The following is a 23,835-nucleotide window of genomic DNA, read 5'->3' as shown; positions in this document are numbered from 1 at the left end:
CTCCTAATCCTATGCTCTTTCTTCTATGGCAAATGGTCTTACCTTGAGAACCATGGGTCTATAAATGGGCTTTATGTGGGACCATGAACTAAATTGTTAGGATTTACAAGGTCCTAAATCAATAAAGTCCTTTGCTTTCTGAGAAGCATCATTGCTATCAGAATAATTGGAGTTCCTGAGGAATATATTCTATATATATGTATTGGCAAACAGAAAATTTAATTGAAAAACTATACCAAGTAATTATTTATTGTAGTTGTTGGAAATTTCTGCTACCCTAAAGCTGTGCACAAACCACTTACTACAAATTCTTTAAATTCCTCATCAGCTATCATTTAGGCCACTGGCACACTTAATGAACATCTCAACCCCCAAGATAACTTTGCCAACTCCCTAGTAAGTACTGAGGTATTTTGGTTTTCTGGGAAGAGCCTGAGATACATGGGTTCTCGGACTTTGCCAAGAGCTCAATTTCGGAAAGATCTCAGGCAGCCTGTCCTAACCTGATTCTCTGCGGCAGGTTGGGAGACTGCAATAAAGGGCCCAGACAAAACCTGTTCTTGTTTGGACCTATTCTCAGAAATCTCTGGAAAGTGAGGTGGTGTCCAGGACAGGTGCTCTTCTGCCCAGGAGACAGGATGCCTACCGGCACCCTCAAAGCCTTCTACAGTGCTTTCTGTGGTTTAGGGTATATGGAGTAATACAGTGGCCTCCCAGCAGCATTCTGCAAAATTGGACTGTTGTAAAACCCGAGGAGGATCTTAAGTATTGTCTTTCATTCATTAATTGACAACAGTACTATGTGTAGAAGAAATTGGGGCTCATTCTTATTTTACTACTTTGGGCACATTTAACCAGCCATAAAAAGAAGCAATCATGAGGATGCTGTTGACTAAAAGTAGATTTCATTTTCTCACACAGCTTTTCTCTAATGATTTCAGAGGATAGTCAGAAGTTGACTCTGGAATTCTCAGAGGTGTGTGCTTCCTCACAATTTAAATTCATTTTTGTTTCTAGTATTACCAACGCCTTAACGATCTTGTGGCGGCCCCAGCACCAATTCCACCCCTTCTTGTATCTGGAGGACCAGGTTCTGGAAAGTCCCTTCTCTTATCAAAGTGGTATGATGCAGTGCAGTTAATTTGTTGTTACCATTGTCATCATTTGAATTACCTCATTCAACAAAATGTATTATTGCCTGTCTGCCTTCCTGCATGGCCTGTACTAAACACTGAAAAAGCAAAAACATATAAAATAATAGAGTCATGCCCTGAAGTGTATACAATTTGGATGTTAGAGAGAATACAGGATGAGAAAGGAACGGAAATAGGAGTCTTTGTGATTGTGTACGTTAATTATGTAGGTCAGAGCTAAGCACGTGCTGTGTAAGGGAGTGGTCAGTGTGAAAGGGAATTAGGTGAACTAGATATACAGGGAATGTGCCTGTGTTTTCAGTTAACGGCTTCATTTTAAAAGTTTCACTGAGATTTTAAATATTTGAAAGAAGGCAAAGACAGACTGTTTAGAGTGAAATAAGTCATAAAGAACATCAAAATCAAGGATGACCTGTACTGTGAATGCAGTCATTCTTCAGATTAGGGACTGTGGTTTATAGATGCTGATAAACTCTTTTTTACTTTCATTTTAGTTCCTATTATTTAAAAACAATTAGTAAGAATATTTTCTTTCAGAATTATGACATACATTGAAGAGTTAGCATATTTTTTTCCTTTTTACTGCCCTTTTACTTAGTAGAAAATAATGTTTTTTTTGGAAAATATTTTTATACTTAGCAAAGAAACTTCTTTTTTCCTCTAATAACATATTTTTTATTAAAGGGTAATGCTCACTTCACTAATACTTTAACGTAAAATGTATACTATATTGGTTTCCGTTAGTTAATATCAACTTGTGATTTAAATGAATCTATAATTTTTTTTTTTTAAGATTTTATTTATTTATTCAACAGAGATAGAGACAGCCAGCGAGAGAGGGAACACAAGCAGGGGGAGTGGGAGAGGAAGAAGCAGGCTCATAGCGGAGGAGCCTGATGTGGGGCTCGATCCCATAACGCTGGGATCCCGCCCTGAGCCGAAGGCAGACGCCCAACCGCTGTGCCACCCAGGCGCCCCAGAATCTATAATTTTTAAAGGTTTATTTAAAAGGATCTAAAAGTGGAATAAAAATGGAAATTTCCCATGTTCATTCAAAAGTGATTGACCATGTGATTGCTGACAGTTGGGTAGCATTTGATGTCTAATGCATTGTGAATTCTTTTTGTGTTGATAATAAATAAGCTTCATCAGTCTTATAAAAGGTCTTTTTCTTTCAGGATTCAGTTACAACAGAAGAATTCCCCTAACACGCTAATTCTTTCTCATTTTGTGGGAAGGCCCATGTCAACCAGCTCCGAGTCCTCGTTGATTATTAAGCGACTAACTCTAAAGGTATAAGATGCCATGTTTTGGAATTGCCAGAATTTTTATTTCGAATCAGAAATTGTGGGGGCTGAGTACCCAATAATTTTCAATTTTCGGTATTACCTATTTGTTTTAGATTTGTATGAGGTTAAAAATAATTCTTGATGCAATTGGGTCCTCTTGGCCACTCAATTTTGGTTTAAAAAGTCGGGATAGAAATTATTTCCCACCAGCCGTGATAAAGTGTAACTACTCGAATTCGTATGTGTTCTCATCTTGCAGTTGATGCAGCACTCTTGGTCAGTATCTGCTCTGACGTTGGATCCGGCTAAGCTTCTGGAAGAATTTCCACGCTGGCTAGAAAAACTCTCTGCCCGTCATCAAGGCAGCATCATCATCATTATTGATTCTATAGATCAAGTTCAGGTACTGTTTTCACTTTGTAACCTACTGGTACTCTCAGAAAGAAACAAAATTATCAGTAATGGCTGTCGCAGGCATTTAAATATGTTTATGAGAAGAAAATGTTGCTATTGTTTCTACTATTTCTGCTTAATTTCTAGGGAGGAAGCACATGGATAAAAAATGTACTGTATGTCAGTGGGCACTAGTATCTTATTGGGACAGACCAGTTGAATGAACCAATTAGCAAAAATTGTTCATTTGGACATATTTTTAGGGCCTTGACATCTACTTAAGTGTCCAGAATTCATATCAGCTATAATAGTATTTTGTCACTTGTTCTTTTAATATCCTGAGATAAATGTATCAGCCCAGAACAAGATTGTATCTTTAATTATAATGAGAAACTTAATGAGAATTTCATTTTACTTGGGGAACTATTATTGGGTTGTTTTGCAATATTTTGAATTAATAGAATGAATTTTGTTTTTATATTTTTAAGCAAGTTGAAAAACACATGAAATGGCTGATAGATCCACTGCCAGTGAATGTAAGAGTAATTGTTTCTGTGAATGTAGAAACATGCCCTCCAGCATGGAGGTACGATGCTAACTTTAGTTCTTTCAGATTACATGAAATGTGTTAAGTACAAACAAGGAAAGGTTTTGGATGTGTGTTTGTGTTTTCATGTTTTTCATGTAAGCAGCAGGGAGGAGGGGGAGAAGTGAATGAATTCAAGAGAAAGAGTCTACAGGATTTGGTGGGAGGTTAGAGCTGGGATGTCACGGAGGGGAAGGCTAGATGGCCCCGTTTCTGGCTTGAGAAATTAAGTAAACTGTAGTTCCATGAACTGAAATAGGGAACACAGAGGATGAGCAGGTTTGTGGAGGAAGGGTTTTAAGTTTTGTTTTGGACATGGTTAGCTTGAATTGCCAGTTGTGGCTTCAGCTAGCGATGGCTAGAAGGCAATGACATTTACAGGGGAGAAAAATAGGGAGAGGGCCAGGCTATGAGTAATGGACCAGACACGTGTTATCCTGAAACATGCGCTTACTTTGGCAGTCCTCAAGAAAGGAATACAGTGATTGAATTCTGTAGGGCAGTGTTTCTCAACCTATTTTTGTCCCCCTAGGAGCCTTTTTACACATTTTCTTCCTAATCACCTCCCTCGCTCCTAGAAATTTTAGTACCATCCATATGCTGTATATCAGTTTATGTATATAAACAGATGCATGTGTATATTTGTGCTTTATACATAAAAAAAGTAAGATTCTTTTTCCCCACCCTGAAACAATTTTCAGTACCCTGTTGAGAATGGATGTCTGCAGAATGATTACATTCCAGTTGGCTTACAAGTAATTTGTAGGCAAACACTACCTTGTACTATTCTTCATAGGTACTAGTTTGTTTAGTTTTATTCCTAGTATGGAACATAGAACTGGAAATGTTTTACCGCTTTACTACCTAATGTATATGCTATTTAAAAGTCTTGTTGGGATTAATTGCCGAAAGTAATGCTATACACGTTAGAATGAATCAAATAATATTACCTAATAAGACTAACAGAGATTAGTATTGTTTATTTTATAAAGGCAATATAAAAAATTCTTGTAATGGATTTTGACTTGTGTTTGGGTAGATTATAGCTTTTATTGTCTTATTAGAAGAGAATTTTATTTTTTTTTCTTTGAATAAAAGGTTGTGGCCTACACTTCATCTTGATCCTTTAAATCCAAAAGATGCAAAATCTATTATAATTGCAGAATGCCACTCTGTGGACATTAAATTGAGTAAGGAGCAGGTAAGTACTTTTAATTTTGTTGCTCTTTTACTCTCTATCAGCTTTCCTATAAAACACTGAAATGAGACTTAAAATTCAAAATAGGAATTCTCTATTGTGTTAAGGAAAATTGAAGTTTCCTAATTGTTAAATGCATTGGCTCTTAAACTACTAACAAATATAAAAGAAGCAATAAAAAACATTTTGGGCTTAAGTTTTGCTTTACTATATTATATTAAGCAGGAATGTTTAAAAGCAAAAGAACATCTGCTGTCCATCACCGCGTGGCAGTGATGCCGCTGACGAGGTGGTGGGAACCGTGTCATTTCTGCCATTGATATTTGTTGATGGCTCTGTAGTAAAGACCGTTTCATTCCAGGGTGGTTTTGTGTTTGTTTTGTTTGTTTTGTGTTTTGCTAAACTGGTTCAGGAGAAGCAGCTAGAACGACACTGTCGTTCTGCTACGACCTGCAATGCCCTTTATGTCACCCTTTTCGGCAAAATGATTGCACGGTAAGTGGTGGCGATTTTACATGATCTGCATGTTTTGTGTTTGCTGCAGACTGCTTCCTCACCTTGTGAAACTGAGAACAATCATTGCGGCAGTCTCTGAGCCACTCACATCAGATTCTGTTGATTCTAACAGTGATACTAACTCCTGTGAGAATGTGACTCGTGACTGTGGATTGATCCTAGCCCGTGAATTAGAAGAACATGTTGGATATAGTTGTCTAATTTTCATCAAATTAACTGTTTCCCTGTCGAGGGTTGCCAAAGAAGGCCATCTTTGCCCTCCTTGGGGGCCTGTGAGTGCTCCTTGTCACCTGCTTAAGGCCCCTAGCTTTGGGAAAGTGAGGGACAACTGAGGCAAACACATGCTGTTTTGGGGTGTCCTTGAATATTAGTAGGTAGGTATGTAGGAATTTTTAATTGTCTCTGTCCTCAAATCCTGATAAACCTTTTATCTTAAAATAGATTCTTCTGTTTCAGATACCCTTTAGTCATTTGCCTTTAAGTAAGCCTTACAGAGTGTAACTATGTTTCTTCTTCAGTACAGCCTCACCGTACTTTGTCTCTTCACAACCAGAGGCAAGGAAGATGAATATGGTGTTGGCAATCGTCGCCATAGACAGTAATCCCAGTGCAACTCCTACTCTACACACTGAGTCTAGTACTCTTGGCTCTTAATTCCACATTCTTATCTTGAGCACCAGATTTGCAGTGAAAACATCGTCTACAATTTTGAATTGCCCATGATATTCCCACCGTCCTCTCCCACCGTCTCCACTTTGGGCAGTGCGTCTGGCTTCTGTGAGCATCAGAAGCTGGCCTGAGTCCAGTTCAAGAGCGGGAGTCCCTTTCCACACATTCCAGCTATTTTAAGAGTGTCAGCACAAAATGAACAAACCTTTTAGAATCTCTAAAAGTAAGAAAGACAGTTTTATTCAATCCCAAGTTAGGACAGCTGCCCGGAAACACAATCTTCACGGGGAAGAAGGTGCTCTGGAGAACGAAGAGTTCTTATAGGGTTATATAACTTTTTTACATCTTGTAAAAGCTTGAAGAATTATAGATTAACATATAGGCAGGAATCATGCATCTGAGCATCAAAAAATGCAGGAGGTGGGAGCATTGGTCCATATCTTAAGGACAAGATGGTTTTCCTTTAGGCTACTCATTTGCAAGGCAGATGAGGACCATAAATCAGGCTTTTGGTTTAAACAAAATTTATGTACAGTCATGCTGACTTAGAAAGAAATCTGATATGGCTTCCCATATATATTAGGCCTTTAGAAAGGGTATTAGGCCTATAGAGAGGGATGGGACTACAGACCTTTTGTTTTGTTTTTTCTTCTCTGTATATCTCCATACTTAAAAAAGAAACTATTGGCAAATATTGCGTAATATTTTAAAACAAACCACACTATTTACTGACTTTCTTTAGCCTGATGTCTCCTAAATCCTGGCCCTAAACAAATTTAACTTGCATGGCTAACTAATAACACTTATTTGTAATTACTTTCCTGCTTCTTGTATGTAGGTAGCATGTTTCTAAATGATTAGAACCAGTCTTACTCATTTCTGTGTTCCATAATGTGCAGTAATAGCTTGACACATAGTAAGTTCCCAGAATGTGTTTACTGAATCGAGTTAAGTGGTACATTAGGATAAAATTGATGACTCTAGCAGCCCCATAAAACTGTCATTTTCCTATATCGTGTTTTATTACATTTCTGTTATCATTTGAAGTATAAAAAATAGAGACCACATTGTTTTTATCTACCCCAAATTTTTCACAGATGTTGGCTGTCTGTAAGAAATTAAATCTATTCTCAATTCCAACAGTGCTGGGAGAGCAGGCAATTTAGATAAAATCCTTCATCAGTGTTTCCAGTGTCAAGATACTATTTCATTATATAGACTTGCTCTGCGATCTATCCAGGAGTCCTTGGCAAATGATATGGATAAAGAACTAATGAAACAGGTAAAGGATAATAAACTTATAAAACTCACAAAAATTTGCATTTGTATGTGAATTGAAGAAAATGGTGATTATTTTTAAATTTGTGCTTAAGTATGTTTCAAGCATATACAGGAATGCTGGCTGCCATAGTGTGCTTATGGCCAGAAGTGATATCTCATGAAATTTGCATTTTCCTAATTATCATTGAGATTTTTCATCTGTTCATGTTTATTGGCTGTTCTTGTTTCCTCTTCTGTGAATTGCTGCTTCAAGCCTCTTTACGTGCGTTTTAATTAAATTGTCTTTTGTTATTGATCTTCAGGAGCTCTTAGATGTTCTGCATACTGAATATAAATCTTCTGTTACAGAATTTGCAAATAATATCAATTGTTTCTTGTCTTAATTTTTGGTATCATTCATTATACAGAGTTTTATTTTGATGAAGTCAGATTTTTCAACAGTTTCCTTTGTGGTTTATGCTTATTATATCTTTTTTAAAAATTTCTTTATTATCAAAAAAATTTTGTTCTCGTAAAAATGTTCTCATATGTGTTTTTTCTCTTTAAAATGTTTTACAGTTTTATTCTACCTTTGTGAATTCTTATCTTATGGATTTATTTTTGTTTATTATGTGAGGAAGGAATCTACATTTTAATCTTATATTATATGGCCGGCTAACTTTTCATTTTATTAAATAGTACATTTTTTCTGCTGATTTGAATATCATACTCACAAATTAACATGAGTTTGTTTTCTGAGCTCTTCTGTTCCAGTTTTGCTTATTCCATGCCAATACCACAGTGTCTTAACTATTAGAGCTTGAAAGTAAACTTTCCTATGTGGTTGGTCTGTGGGCTGATATTTTCTCATGCACCCCTTCACTGAGAGTAATCTTGGGATTCCTGGTGTTGGCAAGCTTTCTAGTTCCAGCTACTCACCTTACTGGGTGTAAGGGCTTACCTTCCATACCTGCTGTGGGTGTGAAAACCCAAGCCCTTAAATTACTGAGACTGCTGCCTACCCGGTATGCTCACTTCCCCCAGGGACAGCAGTCCAGCACTTAGCCCTCCAGTGTTCACTTTCCTATTCATTTTTGGCACCTGGGGGATTTCCCTTTCTTTTTTGCAGGCTCACCTATGGTTTTAGAGATGTTTTGTTATATGCTGTCTTATGTTAATGGGCATTTATAGTAAAAGAACCATTTTCTTCTACCATCTTCCCAAAATTGGAACTTTGTTATTAGTTTTAATCCATTTCCCGAGGTTTTAATTTTTTTCTTTTTTTTAAAGATTTAATTTTTTGTTAGAGAGTACAGGTGAAGGGGAAGGGAGACACAGAGGGCAGAGGGAGAGGCAGACTCCCAACTAAGCAGGGAGCCTGACACAGGGCTCAAGCCCAAGACCCCAGGATCATGACCTGAGCTGAAGGCAGATGCTTAACCAACTGAGCCACCAAGGTGCCCGCTGAGGTTTTAATTTTCATCAAACTTTTTTCTGTGTGTTGTCTTTGGCATGCTAGATTGGCTATATACACTATCTTATTCCTGATTAATGCTTTTTGGAAAGTGTGTTTTATTCTAAGAAATATGTTTCTTTACTAAATCATTTGAACAATAAGTTTGAATAAGAAGTTAATAACCTTAAAGAGTTATAGAAATTTTAATGGCTGTTTGTTACTTATAAAGATGGCTTATGATCATTCTTAATTCATTTCTCTACCTAGATTCTGTGCCTCATAAATGTTAGTCACAATGGTGTGAGTGAGTCAGAACTGATGGAACTCTACCCTGAGCTGTCCTGGGCTGTCTTGACGTCCCTTATTCACAGTTTACACAAAATGTGCTTATTGACTTATGGTTGTGGCTTGCTCAAGTTTCAACATCTACAGGTAAATGGTTTTTTAATAAGGTGTTTTACTTAGAAATGTCAACATACTGGGAGATAGTCCAAGATGGCAGAGGAGTAGGAGACCTTAGTTTTGTCTGGTCCCAGAAATTCAGCTAGATAGCTATCAGATCATTCTGAACACCTGCAAACCCAACCAGAGAGCTAAGAAAAGGATAGCTGCAACTCTATAAATAGAAAAGTGATCACTTTCTATAAGAATGACAAGACGGAAAAACTCACCTCAAGAAAGAGAACAAAAGTCAGTACTGACTGCCAGGAATCTAATAAGTATGGATATAAGTAAGATGTCGGAACTAGAGAGCAGAATAACAATTATAAAGATACTAGCTGGGCTTGAAAAAAGCATAGAAGACACTAGAGAATCCCTTTATGGAGAAATAAAAGAACTAAAATATAATCAGATTGAAATAAAAAAGGCTATTAATGAGATGCAATAAAAATGGAGGCTCTGACTGCTATGATAAATGTGGCAGAAGAGAGAATTAGAGTTATAGAAGACAAAATGATGGAGAATAAAGCTGAGAAAAAAAGAGATAAACAACTAATGGATCATGAAAGGAGAATTAGAGAGATAAGTGATACCATAAAGTGAAACAATATTAAAATAATTGGGATCCCAGAAGAAGAGGAGAGAGAGGGGCAGAATGTGTATTGGAGCAAATTATGGTGGACAACTTCTCTAATCTGGGGAAGGAAGCAGGCATTCAAGTCAAGGAGGCACAGAAACCCCCCCAAATCAATAAAAATAGGTCAACACCTTGACATATGATAGTGAAACTTGCAAACTTAGAGACAAAGAAAGTCCTGAAAGCGGCTCTGGACAAGAAGTCCATAACCTTCAAGGATAGAAACATTAGACTGGCCGCAGACCTATCCACAGAGACCTGGCAGGCCAGAAAGGACTGGCATGATATATTTCGGGTGCATAATGATAAAAAATATGCAGCCAAGAATACATTCCCTAGCAAAGATGTCATTCAAAATAGAAGGAGAGATAAAAATTTTCCAGGACAAACAGAAGCTAAAAGAATTTGTGATCACTAAACCAGCCCTGCAAGAAATATTAAAGGGGATCCTTTAAGCAAAGAGAATGCCCCACAGTAACATAGACCAGAAAGGAACAGAGACATTCTACAGGAGCAGGGACTTTACAGGTGATACAATGGCACTAAATTCATACCTTTCAATAGTTCTTCTAAATCTAAATGGGCTAAGTACTCCAATCAGAAGACACAGGGTATCAGATAGGATAAAAAAGGAAGACATATCCATGTGCTGTCTGCAGCATTTTAGACCATTTTAGACAAAACAGACTCATTTTAGACCAAAAGTCACCTCCAGATTGAAAGCGAGGGGATGGAAAACCATTTGTCATGCTAATGGACAGCAAAGGAAAGCTATATCATACTTAAAGGGTCTAGACATCAAAAAGATCTAACAATTGTAAATATTTATGCCCCTAACATGGGAGCAGCCAAATACATAAGCCAATTAATAAAGTAAAGAAACACAAGGATTATAATACAATAGTAGTAGGGGACTTCAGCACCCCACTCACTGCAGTGGACAGATCATCTAAGCAGAAGATCAACGAGGAAACAAGGGCTTTGAATGACACACTGGACCAGATGGACTTCACAGATATATTTAGAGCATTTCATCCTAAAGCAGCAGAATACACATTCTTCTCAAGTGCACATGGAACATTCTCCAGAATAGATCACATCCTGGTTCACAAATCAGGTCTCAACTGATATCAAAAGATAAGGGTCATTCCCTGCATATTTTCAGACCACAATGCTTTGAAACTGGTACTCAAACAGAAGAGGAAGCTTGGAAAAACCTCAAACACTTGGAGGTTAGAGAGCATCCTACTAAAGAATGAATGGGTAAACCAGGAAATTAAAGGAGAATTTAAAAAATTCATGGAGACAAACAAAAATGAAAACACAACTGTTCAAAACCTTTGTGATGCAGCAAAGGCGGTCCTAAGAGGGAAGTATATAGCAATACAAGCCTTTCTCAAGAAACAAGAAAAGTCTCAAATTCACAACCTAACCTTATACCAAAAGGAGCTGGAGAAAGAACAGCAAATAAAGCCTAAACCCAGCAGGAGAAGAGAATTAATAAAGATTAGAGCAGAAATCAATGAAATAGAAACCAAAAGAGCAGTAGAACAGATCAATGAAACTAGGCACTGGTTCTTTGAAAGAAATGATAAGATCGATAAACCCCTGGCCAGACTTTTCAAAAAGAAAGAGAAAGGACCCAGAGAAGTAAAATCATGAATGAAAGAGGAGAGATCACAGTCAACACCAACGAAATACAAACAATTTTAAGAACATATTATGAGCAACTATATGCCAACAAATTAGGCAGTCTGGAAGAAATGGATGCATTCCTGGAAACGTATATACTACCAAAACTAAACAGGAAGAAATAGAAGACCTGAACAGACCCATACCAGCAAGGAAATTGAAGCAGTCATCAAAAATCTCCCAACAAACAAGAGTCCAGGGCCAGATGGCTTCCCAGAGGAATTCCACAAAACATTTAAAGAACTAATACCTATTCTTCTGAAGCTGTTTTAGAAAATAGAAATGTAAGAAAAAACTTCTGAATTGTTTCTATGAGTCTGGCATTACCTTGATCCCAAAACCAGACAAAGACCCCATCAAAAAGGAGAATTACAAACCACTATCCCTAATGAACATGGACGCCAAAATTCTCACCAAGATACTAGCCAATCAACAGTACATTAAAAGGATTATTCACCACGACCAAGTGGGATTTAGTCCGCTTGGGCTGCAAAAGTGCTGGGCTGCAAGGGTGGTTCAACATCTGCAAATCAATCAACATGATACACTACATTAATAAAACATAAAGAACTTATCAAACTCAATACCCAAAGAACAAATAATCCAGTCAAGAAATGGGCAGAAGACATGAACAGACACTTCTCCAAAAAAGACATACAAATGGTCAATAGACACATGAAAAAATACTCCACATCCCTTAGCATCAGGGTAATACAAATCAAAACCACATCCGGACGCCTGGGTGACTCAGTCAGTTAAGCATCTGCTTTTGGCTCAGGTCATGATCCCAGGGTCCTGGGACCAAGTCCCACATCGGGCTCTTTGCTCATTGGGGAGCCTGCTTCTTCCTCTGCCTGTTGCTCCCCCTTCTTGTGCTCTCTTTCTGACAAATAAATAAATAAAATCTTAAAAAAAAAAAAAAAAACCACATTGAAATACCATCTCACACCAGTCAGAATGGCTAAATTAACAAGTCAAGGAACGACAGATTTTGGCAAGGATGTGGAGAAAGGGGAACCCTCTTACACTGTTGGTGGGAATGCAAGCTGGTACAGCCACTCTGGAAAACAGTATGGAGGGGGCGCCTGGGTGGCTCAGTCATTAAGTGTCTGCCTTCGGCTCAGGGCGTGATCCCAGGGTGCTGAGATCGAGCCCCACATCAGGCTCCTCTGCTGGGAGCCTGTTTCTTCCTCTCCCACTCCCCCTGCTTGTGTTCCCTCTCTCACTGGCTCTCTCTCTGTCAAATAAATAATCTTTAAAAAATTAAAAAAAAAAAAAAAGGAAAACAGTATGGAGATTCCTCAAAAAGTTGAAAATAGAGCTACCCTATGACCCAGCAATTGCACTACTAGGTATTTACCCCAAAGATACAAATGTAGTGATCTAAAGGGGCACCTGCACCCCAATGTTAATAGCAGCAGTGTCCACAATAGCCAAACTATTGAAAAAGTCCAGATGTCCATCGACATATGAATAGATAAAGAGGATGTGGTGTGTGTGTGTGTGTGTGTGTGTGTGTGTAATGGAATACTACTCAGCCACCAAAAAAATGAAATGTTGCCATTTGTAACAATGTGGATGGAACTAGAGGGTATTATGCTGAGTGAAATAAGTTAGTCAGAGAGACAGTTATCATATGATCTCCCTCATGTAGAATTTAAGAAACAGAGGATTGTCGAGGAAGAGAGGAAAAAATAAAACAAGATGAAATCAGAGAGGGAGACAAACTGTAAGAGACTCTTAATTGTAGGAAACAAACTGAGGGTTGCTGGAGGAGAGGGGGTAGGGGGGATGGGATAACTGGGTGATGGACATTAAGGAGGGCACACAATGTAATGAGCACTGGGTATTATATACGACTGATGAATCACTGACCTCTACCTCTGAAGCTAATAATACATTATATATTAATTAATTGAATTTAAGTTTAAAAATAAAAATTTTTTAAAAGCCAGCGTATCATGCTATTGTACGTGTTTCAATTACAAGACAAAAATTGAAATCTGAAATTTGGCATTACAGAATTTTTTTGCAATGATTTTAGGTTAAATGTAAAATTTGGCTAATACTATTTTTATGAAGTACCTTTATGAAATGACAATTAAAGCAGTCCCCTCTTATCCACAGGGGACACCTTCCAAGACCCCCAATTAATGCCTGAAACCAGGATAGTATCAAGCCCCATATATACTATGTTTTTCTTTATACGTGCATACCCATGATAAAGTTAAATTTATAATTTAGGGCTGGTAAGAGATGAACAACAATAACTAATAATAAAACAGAACAGTTGTACCAACATACTGTACTAAAAGTTCTGTGAATGTGGTCTCTCTCAGAATATTTTATTGTACTGCACTCAGCCTTCTTGTGATGATGTGAGATTACTGGTAAAATGCCTACCTGATGAGGTGACATGAGGTGAATGATGTAGGCACCGTGACCTAGCATTAGGTTACTACTGACCTTCTGACCGTAGTATCAGAAGGAGGATCATCTGCTTTCAAATCCCGGTTGCCCATGGGTAGCTAAGACTGCAGAAAGTGAAACTGGAGATAAAGAGGGACTTACAGTACTTTAAAAAGTAGTTTCTTTCTGAAAGAGAAAAAATGTTTTTTTCAATTGTATGTATTATTAATTGCTGGTATCATTATTTATGTTTTAAGGGCTTGGACTCAGTAAGTCAGTATGCCTCAGTTCATAATCCAGCTCTTCACAGCTAACAGCTCTGTAACCTTGGGTAGATTCTGTAAGCCTTGGGCAGATTTTTCCAGCTTACTATAGAGGTTGTGAAGTGAGTTGATTGAGGTGGTCCTTGATCCTAGTGAGATCTTAGGCATGATGTCTAGCACATATTTAGGACATGTTGACTGGTTTAATTCTTGTCCATCTGCAATACCATGGTTGACTTTTGTGTATACAAAATGTCAGTGAAGTCTTTCGTGTGAGTATGCTGCATTTTATTTGCGGGTGTGAAGTGTTTGCAATTTCACAGGCTTATCTTTCTCTATTGTATATTGCTTAAATATACTCTTCAGTACTTTTTCAATCCACATTTCTGATATTTTTACTGTATTAACTAGAAGTTTGAGTTAAATTGTGTTTTAAGTGTTTCCAGGAGATTTTTATTCTCTGTCAGTTTATCACATAAACATTTCCTGAATTTTAAAATATTCTTATGCCTTCTCTATTATACATCTGTAAAATTGAAATAATTATAAATTCCTTTTTATAAATTAATTGTTAGATATACAGTGACTTACAGAAAATAGACTGCAATATTTTTTTCTTTTTCTTCCCAGGCTTGGGAAACAGTAAGACTGGAATACATGGAAGGTCCTACCATTATTTCTTCATGTAGGCAGAAGCTAATCAACTATTTCACCATGCAGCTAAGGTATTATAAATGTCCGTATTGTTCTTCTGCAAAACATTTTACCTCTGTGTCTTTACTTCTCTTCCTTAGCTTATAACTTAATGTATAAAAATTTAATTATTACGGAAAAGATTAAATCATCTCCCCTGTTAATGTCAAAAGAACAAGAGATTATTATGTAAGTAAGTCTTTTAATATCATGCTAAAGATTTAAACTTAAATGAAATCAGTGCAGGATCATTTTATTATTATTTTATTCCAGTTTAATAGTTTAAAAATATGTGTGTGTCTGTTTACCATTGGGTTTTTAATAGCTCAATTTTAGGAAAATACCTTGAGAGTTTGGTTAGTGGTCCTGATATCACTGTATTTATTTTCTTAGATTATTTCTTAGAGTTTCTGATTTTGACCTAATTTTCTCAGTATTAGAATATATTTGAAGAGTCAGAGATAGATGTCAAATACATTTTTCTCCCTTCAACATTTGTTTGAAGCCTTTTGAGGTAATCTCCTTTTTGGAAGGTATTATTGAGTGTTGTCCCTTCCCCCTTACAGTCAGGACCGAGTGACTTGGAGAAGTGCAGATGAACTTCCTTGGCTTTTTCAGCAGCAGGGAAGTAAACAGAAGTTGCATGATTGCCTTCTCAATCTCTTTGTGTCTCAAAACCTTTATAAAAGGTAAGAAACTTCCTTGTAGAACACCTTCCCCCAGGAAAAGATTTAAATAGTTGCTTGGTATAATAAAGAAAAACGGCATTTTTAATTTAGCTTTAATATAGGACCTGAAGCCATAGAACTCCCAGAAAACATAGGCAGTAAACTGCTTGACATCAGTCTTGACGATGATTTCTTGGATCTGACACAAAAAGCAAAGGCAACAAAAGCAAAATAAACAGGTGGAACTACATCAAAGTAAAAAAGCTGCTGCACAGCAAAGGAAACCATAAACAAAATGAAAAGGCAACCTACTGAGTGAGAGAAAATATTTGCAAATCATACATCTGCAAAGTGGTTAACATCCAAAATGTATAAAGAACTCATACAACTCAATAACAAGGATCTGATTTAAAAATGGGCAGAGGATCTGAATAGACATTTTTCCAAAAAAGACATCCAGATGGCCAACAGACACATGAAAAGATGCTCAACATCACTAGTCATCAGAGAAATGCAAATTAAAAATTAAAATGAGATATCACCACACACCTGTTGGAATTACTATCATCAAAAGACAAGAAATAACAAATGCTGGCAAGGATGTAGAGAAAAGGGAACCCTTATGTACTGTTGGTAGGAATGTAATTTGGGACAGCCACTGTGGAAAACAGTATGAGGTTCCTCAAAAAATTAAAACTGGAGCTGCAATATGACCCAGCAATTTCACTTCTAGGTGTTTATTGGAAGAAAACAAGTACAATAATTTGAAAAGATATATGCGCCCCCATGTTCACTACAGCATTATTTATAATAGTCAAGATAGAAAACAACCTGAGTGTCCATTGATAGATGAATGGATAAAGAAGATGTGGTGTGTATATGTATGTGCACATTATACACATACAATGGAATATTATTCAGTCATAAAAAAGAACAAAACCTTGCCATTTGCAACAACATGGATGGACCTTTAGGATATTATGCTAAGTGAAATAAGTCAGAGAAAGACAAATACTGTATGATCTCACTTATATCTGGAATCTAAAAAAAAAAACCAACCAACCAAACAAACAAAAGCCAAACATGCCCTTGATACAGAGAAGAGGTAGGTGATTGCCAGAGGCAGAGGGTAGGGAGTGGGCAAAGTGGGTAAAAGGAGTAGAAAGGCACAGAGTTCCAGTTATTAAATAAATAAGTCCTGGGGATGTAATGTACAGCATGGTGACTATAGTTAATAATACTGTATTGCGTATTTTAAAGCTGCTAAGAAAGTAGTTCTTAAAAGTTCTCTTCACAAAAAAAGAAAAAATGTATAGGGATGGATGTTAATTAGACTTATTGTGGTGATCATTTTGCAATACAGTAGCTCCACCTTCCTATGGGGGATACTTTCCAAGACCCCTAGTGGGTGCCTGAAACCACTGGTCATACCAAGCCCTATATATTATTGTTTCTCCCTGTACATACATAGCTGTGATGAAGTTTAATTTATGAATTAGACATAATAAGACATTAACAGCAATAGCTAATAATAAAATAGAAGAATTATAACAATATACTATAATAAAAGTTATATGAATATGATCTCTTTCTCAAAATGTCTTACTGGACTGACTTACCCTTCTTGTGATGACATGAGATGATAAAATGTCCCAGTGAGGAGAGGAAGCGAGGTGAATGGAGGAGGCACTGTGATGGAGCCTTAGGCTACTACTGACCTGACCTTATGTCAGAGGAGGATCATGTGCTCCTGGACCACGGTTGATAGCTGCTAACTGAAACTGGGGAAAGCGAAACCAGGGATAAGGCGGACTACTGTATATACAGAGATTAAATCATGAGTTGTAAACCTGAAACTAATAAATGTTGTATGTTAATTATATCTTACAAAATAAATAAATTACCAAAAAACCCCATAATGCTGTAATAAAAATGAGATTTAGAGCAGAAAGCAACTGGCAAAGAGGGACATCTGGGTGGGCTGAGAAAGAGACGGAATTAGATTCAGCTGTAGCATTTAGTGAAGCGGGAAAGTAGGCAGTGTGAGGTCTCCCACTCACAATGTGGTGTTTAGTAAGTACGTTAACGACAGCAGCCAACATTATGGAGTACTTGCTGTGTGCCATCATCTGCTTATAGTAGCACCTGAGGCAGGTCGGGTTGGTGAGCCCCTTTTCTGCAGATAAGGATGATGAGGTGCAGGAGGTCAGACCACCTGCTCACCATCACACAGCTGGGAAGTGATGGACTCAGATGACAGAGTCGACAGCCTTACCTCTCTCTACACTATACTTGCCTGCTAATGAAGTGTCAATAGCCTGATATGAATTATGGCATTTTCAGTCAATAGTGGGTTTTAAAGTTTTTCATTAAATTACTGTTTTTTGTTGAAACAGAGGACACTTTGCTGAGCTGCTGAGCTACTGGCAGTTTGTTGGCAAGGACAAAAGCGCAATGGCCGCAGAATACTTTGATTCATTGAAGCAGTATGAGAAAAACTGCGAAGGCGAGGAGAACATGATTTGCTTGGCTGATCTTTATGAAACCCTGGGGCGATTTCTCAAGGATCTAGGCCTCCTCAGTCAGGTACTTCAGCTGGGAGTCAGGGGCAGGGTGGGTTTTTCATGTTTGCTCTTCTGTCCTTGCTAGGAGTTAGTGCATCTTTCATTTTTTGTGCTAATGAGATTGCAGATCTTACAGCATTTCACTCACTTGAACTGGCCTTTAACCTTTTCTTTTCCCTAGGCTGTGGTGCCTTTGCAGAGGTCTCTAGAAATTCGAGAAACAGCTTTAGATCCAGATCACCCGAGAGTAGCTCAGTCCCTCCACCAACTAGCAAGTGTGTACGTGCAGTGGAAGAAGTTCGGCAATGCAGAACAGCTGTATAAACAGGCGTTAGAAATCTCCGAAAATGCTTATGGTGCAGAACATCCCCATATTGCTCGTGAACTTGAGGCACTTGCAACTTTGTACCAGAAACAAAATAAGTAAGACTTCAATCAGTAATACTCTGGTTTTATGGTGGGGAGTCACAGTTCTTAATGTATTTATGTGGTAAGCTTTGTTTTGTGGCTGTGTACTTTTCTTATCCAATATTCTTTTGAATCTACCATGTTCAAATGTTACTCTTGGTCTTGGGTCTTTGTGGAGTAAACAGAAAATTAGAACTACAAGATTCATCTCCATCTGAAGACGCTTGGAGGATAGAACATGGACTTTGGAGTCATATAGCCGGGTTTGATTCTGGGCTCCTTCACTGACTAGCTTTGTAATATTAAGTGCACTACTAATACAGGGCGGCAAACCATTGCCCACAGGTCAAGTCCACTAGGGCCCCTTGTTTTGTAAATAAGGTTGTATTGGAACATAGTCACTTTTTTTCATTTATATATTATCTTGGTTGCTTCCATGATTCAAGAGTTCCATAGTCGTAGCTGATACCATGTGGCCCACAAAGCCTAAAATATTTACTATGTAGCCCTTTCCAGAAAAAGTTTACCAATTCTGGGTGTAATAAAAAGTCTCATATTTATTAGACACCCACTGAATGGCATCTTTTCCTCTATCAGAAATCATGTATCGTAAATGATACATATTGGAATTTTTTTCTTTTAATTTCTAGAAGTATTATTTCACACAAATTTTTTGTGAATTTCACATTTATATTTGACCAGAAATTAGCACATACAGAAGAAGATGGTAGAGCAAACTAAAATTTTAGATTTTCCTTTAGTTAGGTCATCCTTTAGAGATTCAGGGTGAGTTCAGTCGGTTAAAAATCTGTTAAATGTCAGCTATGTGGAGGATTAGGTTTGTTTTGTTAGATTTTGTTTTATGAAGGTTTTTGTTAAAGATTTTTAATTCCATGTGACTGTCATTTTTAGAAATTATGCTATATTTAAGAGCCAAAAAAAGCTTTCCACTAGGTAAGGAATGCTTTCATTTCACTGAAGTATAATACTCTGGACATATGTTTCTTTTGTTTGATTTTATTGTTATTTTTTTTTAAGATATGAGCAAGCTGAACATTTTAGGAAAAAATCCTTTAAAATTCGTCAGAAGGCTACAAGGAGAAAAGGCAACTCGGTAATGAGAGATTTCTTTTGTATTGTGATTTGAACCAGAGGAAAAGAGCATCTCTGAATATCATAATATAGCTGTATACACCTTACATGTTTAAGAACTTCAGATATTATAGTGATTTCTATATAAGTGCTAACATTTTCTTATACACACGTTTATTTGTATTACTGAGAAGTACAACTTAGCAGATTTTTAAAAAGTATAACTATATATTATGGTTATTTTGCAATATATACATATATGAAATCATTATGTTATACACCTTAAACTTACACAATGTTTTATGGCAATTATGTCTCAGTAAACATGGAAAAAAATTTTTTTTTTACTTTTTTAAAGTGGGACTATAAAGTTCATTTGAAGGTTAGACTTTGGAAGATGGACTTAAAAGCTTCTTCAATTCTGGGGCGCCTGGGTGGCACAGCGGTTGAGCGTCTGCCTTCGGCTCAGGGCGTGATCCCGGCGTTATGGGATCGAGCCCCACATCAGGCTCCTCTGCTATGAGCCTGCTTCTTCCTCTCCCACTCCCCCTGCTTGTGTTCCCTCTCTCACTGGCTGTCTCTATCTCTGTTGAATAAATAAATAAAATCTTTAAAAAAAAAAAAAAAAAAAAAAAAAAAAAGCTTCTTCAATTCTGTAAAGGAAAAGCAAATAAAATTTAATATGTTAGATTCAAATGCAAAGAAATTCTCACCTTTGTACACACACACACAAAATTATTTTCATTTTTCTAATCTGCTGATAAAATCTAAATGTAGTCTGTTTTAACTTCAAATGCTATGTACATTTTTTAAATTAAATAATATTTGACATATAACATTGTGTAAATTTAAGGTGTACAACATGCTAATTTGATACATTATATATTGTAATATAATTGCCATTGTGATAGCACCTCTGTCATATCATATAATTATTCTATCTATGGTGGGAATAGTTAAGATCTAATCTCTTAACAACTTTGATGATTATAATACACTATTATTGTCTATATTCACTATACTGTGCATTTGAGCTCCAGGATTTATTTGTCTACTACTTGCAAGTGCTAGGTGCAGTTTAAGTACCTGGCGTTTTTAAGTGTTTAAGCCATGGAATTGGTAAATATCTGCAGGTGAATTCTGTGTCCTGATCTTTTTGAAGTACTTGGGACTCTGTTCACTTCACTAAAATAGCTCATCATCACTTTCACAAAACAGCTTTTAATGGATTTTAGAATGTGATGCCATGTGGAAGTATGTACATTTGCAATAACCACTGCTTTAATTTAGTGTGATACTTAAAATAACTGTAATCTACTTTAAAGGGAACAAAAGGAGAAAGGATTTCTTAGAACTCCAGTGTAGTGTTTCAGAATCAAGGACTGCACTTACTATGTACTCTCCATTGTGTTTGCTTCAGTATGGATTTGCCCTCTTACGTAGACGAGCCCTGCAGTTAGAAGAGCTAACGTTAGGAAAGGACACACCTGACAATGCTCGGACCCTCAATGAGCTGGGCGTTCTCTACTATCTTCAGAATAACCTGGAGTGAGTACCATGATGCTAATAATGAAAACAAGTGTATATTGTGTCCCTTAGATGCAAAGCTGATTTCTGTTTCCATCAAGTCAAGCTAGAATAAATTGGTAGAAACCATGCCAGATTTCACATATGGTAGGTTATGAACATACAGCCACGCTTAACAAAGACCATGGCATTTGTTTTACTGTTTCCTGTCACATTGTTTCTTTTATTAGCTAAAAAGTTATTCTGTAGCATCCCTAGTATGTTTCATATGTTTTTAAAAAGTATTTTGTGTAGATACTGTACTTGAGTCTTCACAGAAGAAACTTGGCACTGAAGGAGAATAAAGGATAGAATGTAGATGGTTGCTGTTTTAGTCTTCAGTTTATTTGGACTTAGGAGATTCAAAAAGACATTAATATTTCTACTCTGAAAAAGAAGTGTTTTTGGACTACTTTGGAGTTCAGAAAACTATGAAAAATTTGATATTAAATACTTTAGCTAGCTTTGAAAGAAATTCTTCAATTAAAAATGATATAGTAGTAACCTGAAAGGGAAAAACGATGAATACCCAAATCTTTTGAATTAGGTCTGATAATTTTAAAGGTATCAGAAATTTGTTTTGGAAAATATTTATGGGTTTGTCTTTTAGGAAAAGTCAAGTGGAGAACTAAGGCAATCATCTAGCTACTTTAGGTCTTCACACTATCAGGAAAGCATTTTTAATTTTTAAAAAGGGGCAGGAAGGGATGTGGGGTAGGAAAGAGGGAGAGAGGACTTTAGGCTGAATCCTTCATACTAACTATCTTGGATTTAAGAATAAATATGCTTCAGTTCTCCACCTAACTCGGGCTAAGGATTCTTACTTCTAGAGAATAAATTATTTAAACCATTTTGGGGTTTTGTTCATAGAACAGCTGACCAGTTTCTGAAGCGGTCCTTAGAAATGAGAGAGCGAGTTCTAGGACCAGATCACCCCGACTGTGCCCAGTCTTTAAATAATCTGGCAGCTCTATGCAATGAAAAGAAACAGTATGATAAAGCAGAAGAACTTTATGAAAGAGCTTTAGACATTCGGAGACGAGCATTAGCTCCTGATCACCCTTCTTTGGCTTATACAGTGAAGCATCTTGCCATCTTGTATAAGAAAATGGTAAGTAATCCTTGGCATGCTTCTATGTGTTTTATAATATTACCAATTAAGTCATAACCACTGTCAGCAAAATAATTTGTCTTCTGATGGATAGATTATTTTCTATGAGCTTTCCAATCATAATGATTAAATTTTTAAACAAATAGCTGAGTAGAACATTAAAAAACATTATATCAGACTTAATTAAGGTACTGGTTTGGTTTTGTTAAAATACATTCCAAATACAAATGCATTCATCAGCATTCTGATTGGAACTTGTATTTCAGAAGTTCTAAAATTTAGCCACTAGTAAGTGTTCTGAGTTAAGCAGCCATAAACACAACAAATCACCTAGTTGTCAGAGGTGACGGAGAAATCTTTGTAGGTGATTAAATGAGCATTTAAATTTCACGGTTTTTTTTCTTTGCCTACAATGAAATGTAACCATCCTTTGCCATAGGGTTCTAGCCTGAGTGGTGTTTGGAATTTTTGTAGCTGTTCTTAAAATTAAAAAAAAAAAAAAAATGCCAGAGAAGTCTGATTTCATTTCATTTAGTGCAGTTACAGAGCTACATAGCCTATCTTTAGACTTTGTGGGACCCTTGCTGGTCAACCTGGCTCAAAGTTAATGCTTTAGTAAGAACGATGCGTTGTTATTTCTGCCCAATTTCAAGTGAAAAAGAAATAATTAGAGGGGCGCCTGGTGGCTCAATCAGTTAAGCATTTGCCTTCCGCTCACATCACGATCCCAGGGTCCTGGGATCAAGCCCCACAGTAGGCTCCCTGCTCAGCTGGGAGCCTGCTTCTTCCCTCTCCCTCTGCTCTCTAATAAATAAATAAAATCTTTAAAAAAAAAATTGGACAAATCTTGAAGGGATTTGGTGGGAAATGAGATTTTATTTTGATGCCATATCTAAATTATATACAGTAGCAAACATTTTACTGGCATATTTATACTTCACTGGGAACTAAGTGATACTAGGTGAGCTTTATAAAGGGGCTTTCTGAATTATCAAAGAAAATGTTTTTATATTCACTGTAGCTTTATTTACATATTCTGTTAGATTGCAGTTATCTATAAATTGAACCATTGAAGTAGGGGAAGATGTTTCTGAAATTTTTTCCTTAAAATTACTCTTTAATAGAAAATTTTATTTATGGGAAAAGCTTTGATCAGATAGTATTATTTTAATATTTTTGGTAGATTTCACTTTTGTTTTTTAGGGGAAACTTGACAAAGCTGTACCTTTGTATGAGTTGGCTGTTGAAATTCGGCAGAAATCCTTTGGCCCAAAGCACCCCAGTGTAGCTACTGCCCTGGTGAACTTAGCTGTTCTCTATAGCCAAATGGTAAGTTCCCACATATTAACTCTTTATTGAATGGTTTTAAGGTATGAAATATAAACATGAAATAGATGTGGCACAGTAAAAGTAACTAAAGAAAATTTAAGATTACTAATGCTTCCTTTAGTACTTGAGAAATTATTGAAGTACATTTGTAAGACCATCCCTTCCTCTTAGTATAGAACACCTACTGAGTATTTTTTAGTTCATTGCATAAGTTTTGTTTTTTTTTAATTCTGAAGACTCTATACATCTCTGTGTCTAATACATCTTCAAGCTCTGGCGTTTGCCTGTGATAGGTGGAAAGCAGATATCATACCTACTGAGCAGTAAGAAACAGGTTGTTTACATTACTGGATTAGGGTCAGTGGTCACCAAGCTGGGTCTAAAACTTAGGTTTCTGACTGTCTATTATATGCTTCTACCATGATGTTAGTAATAAATTTT

At 36.7% G+C, this 23,835-nt stretch overlaps 1 protein-coding gene across 2 annotated transcripts in view; it reads left to right on the top strand.

The window, feature by feature from the left end:
* Nucleotides 1-23,835, top strand: part of NPHP3 (nephrocystin 3) — a 43,199-nt gene that overhangs the window by 17,293 nt on the left and 2,071 nt on the right. The window contains exons 10-25 of one of the 2 annotated variants that reach the window (XM_045791768.2): nucleotides 1,018-1,121; nucleotides 2,333-2,447; nucleotides 2,703-2,846; nucleotides 3,325-3,422; nucleotides 4,521-4,623; nucleotides 5,033-5,115; nucleotides 6,949-7,087; nucleotides 8,789-8,953; nucleotides 14,594-14,688; nucleotides 15,223-15,345; nucleotides 17,721-17,910; nucleotides 18,070-18,311; nucleotides 19,335-19,410; nucleotides 20,809-20,936; nucleotides 21,825-22,065; nucleotides 23,269-23,394. In XM_045791768.2, coding sequence (XP_045647724.1) covers nucleotides 1,018-1,121; nucleotides 2,333-2,447; nucleotides 2,703-2,846; nucleotides 3,325-3,422; nucleotides 4,521-4,623; nucleotides 5,033-5,115; nucleotides 6,949-7,087; nucleotides 8,789-8,953; nucleotides 14,594-14,688; nucleotides 15,223-15,345; nucleotides 17,721-17,910; nucleotides 18,070-18,311; nucleotides 19,335-19,410; nucleotides 20,809-20,936; nucleotides 21,825-22,065; nucleotides 23,269-23,394 — 2,172 coding nt within the window. Of the gene's footprint in view, nucleotides 1-1,017; nucleotides 1,122-2,332; nucleotides 2,448-2,702; nucleotides 2,847-3,324; nucleotides 3,423-4,520; nucleotides 4,624-5,032; nucleotides 5,116-6,948; nucleotides 7,088-8,788; nucleotides 8,954-14,593; nucleotides 14,689-15,222; nucleotides 15,346-17,720; nucleotides 17,911-18,069; nucleotides 18,312-19,334; nucleotides 19,411-20,808; nucleotides 20,937-21,824; nucleotides 22,066-23,248; nucleotides 23,395-23,835 lie in introns of those variants that run through there. The other variant, XM_045791769.2, reaches the window with a different exon arrangement.

This window comes from Ursus americanus, chromosome 20 (assembly GCF_024610735.1).
Source record: "Ursus americanus isolate L20-20 chromosome 20, mUrsAme1.1.p, whole genome shotgun sequence".
Classification (NCBI taxonomy): Eukaryota; Metazoa; Chordata; class Mammalia; order Carnivora; family Ursidae; genus Ursus; species Ursus americanus.
This window is presented reverse-complemented; position numbering and strand designations above follow the sequence as displayed.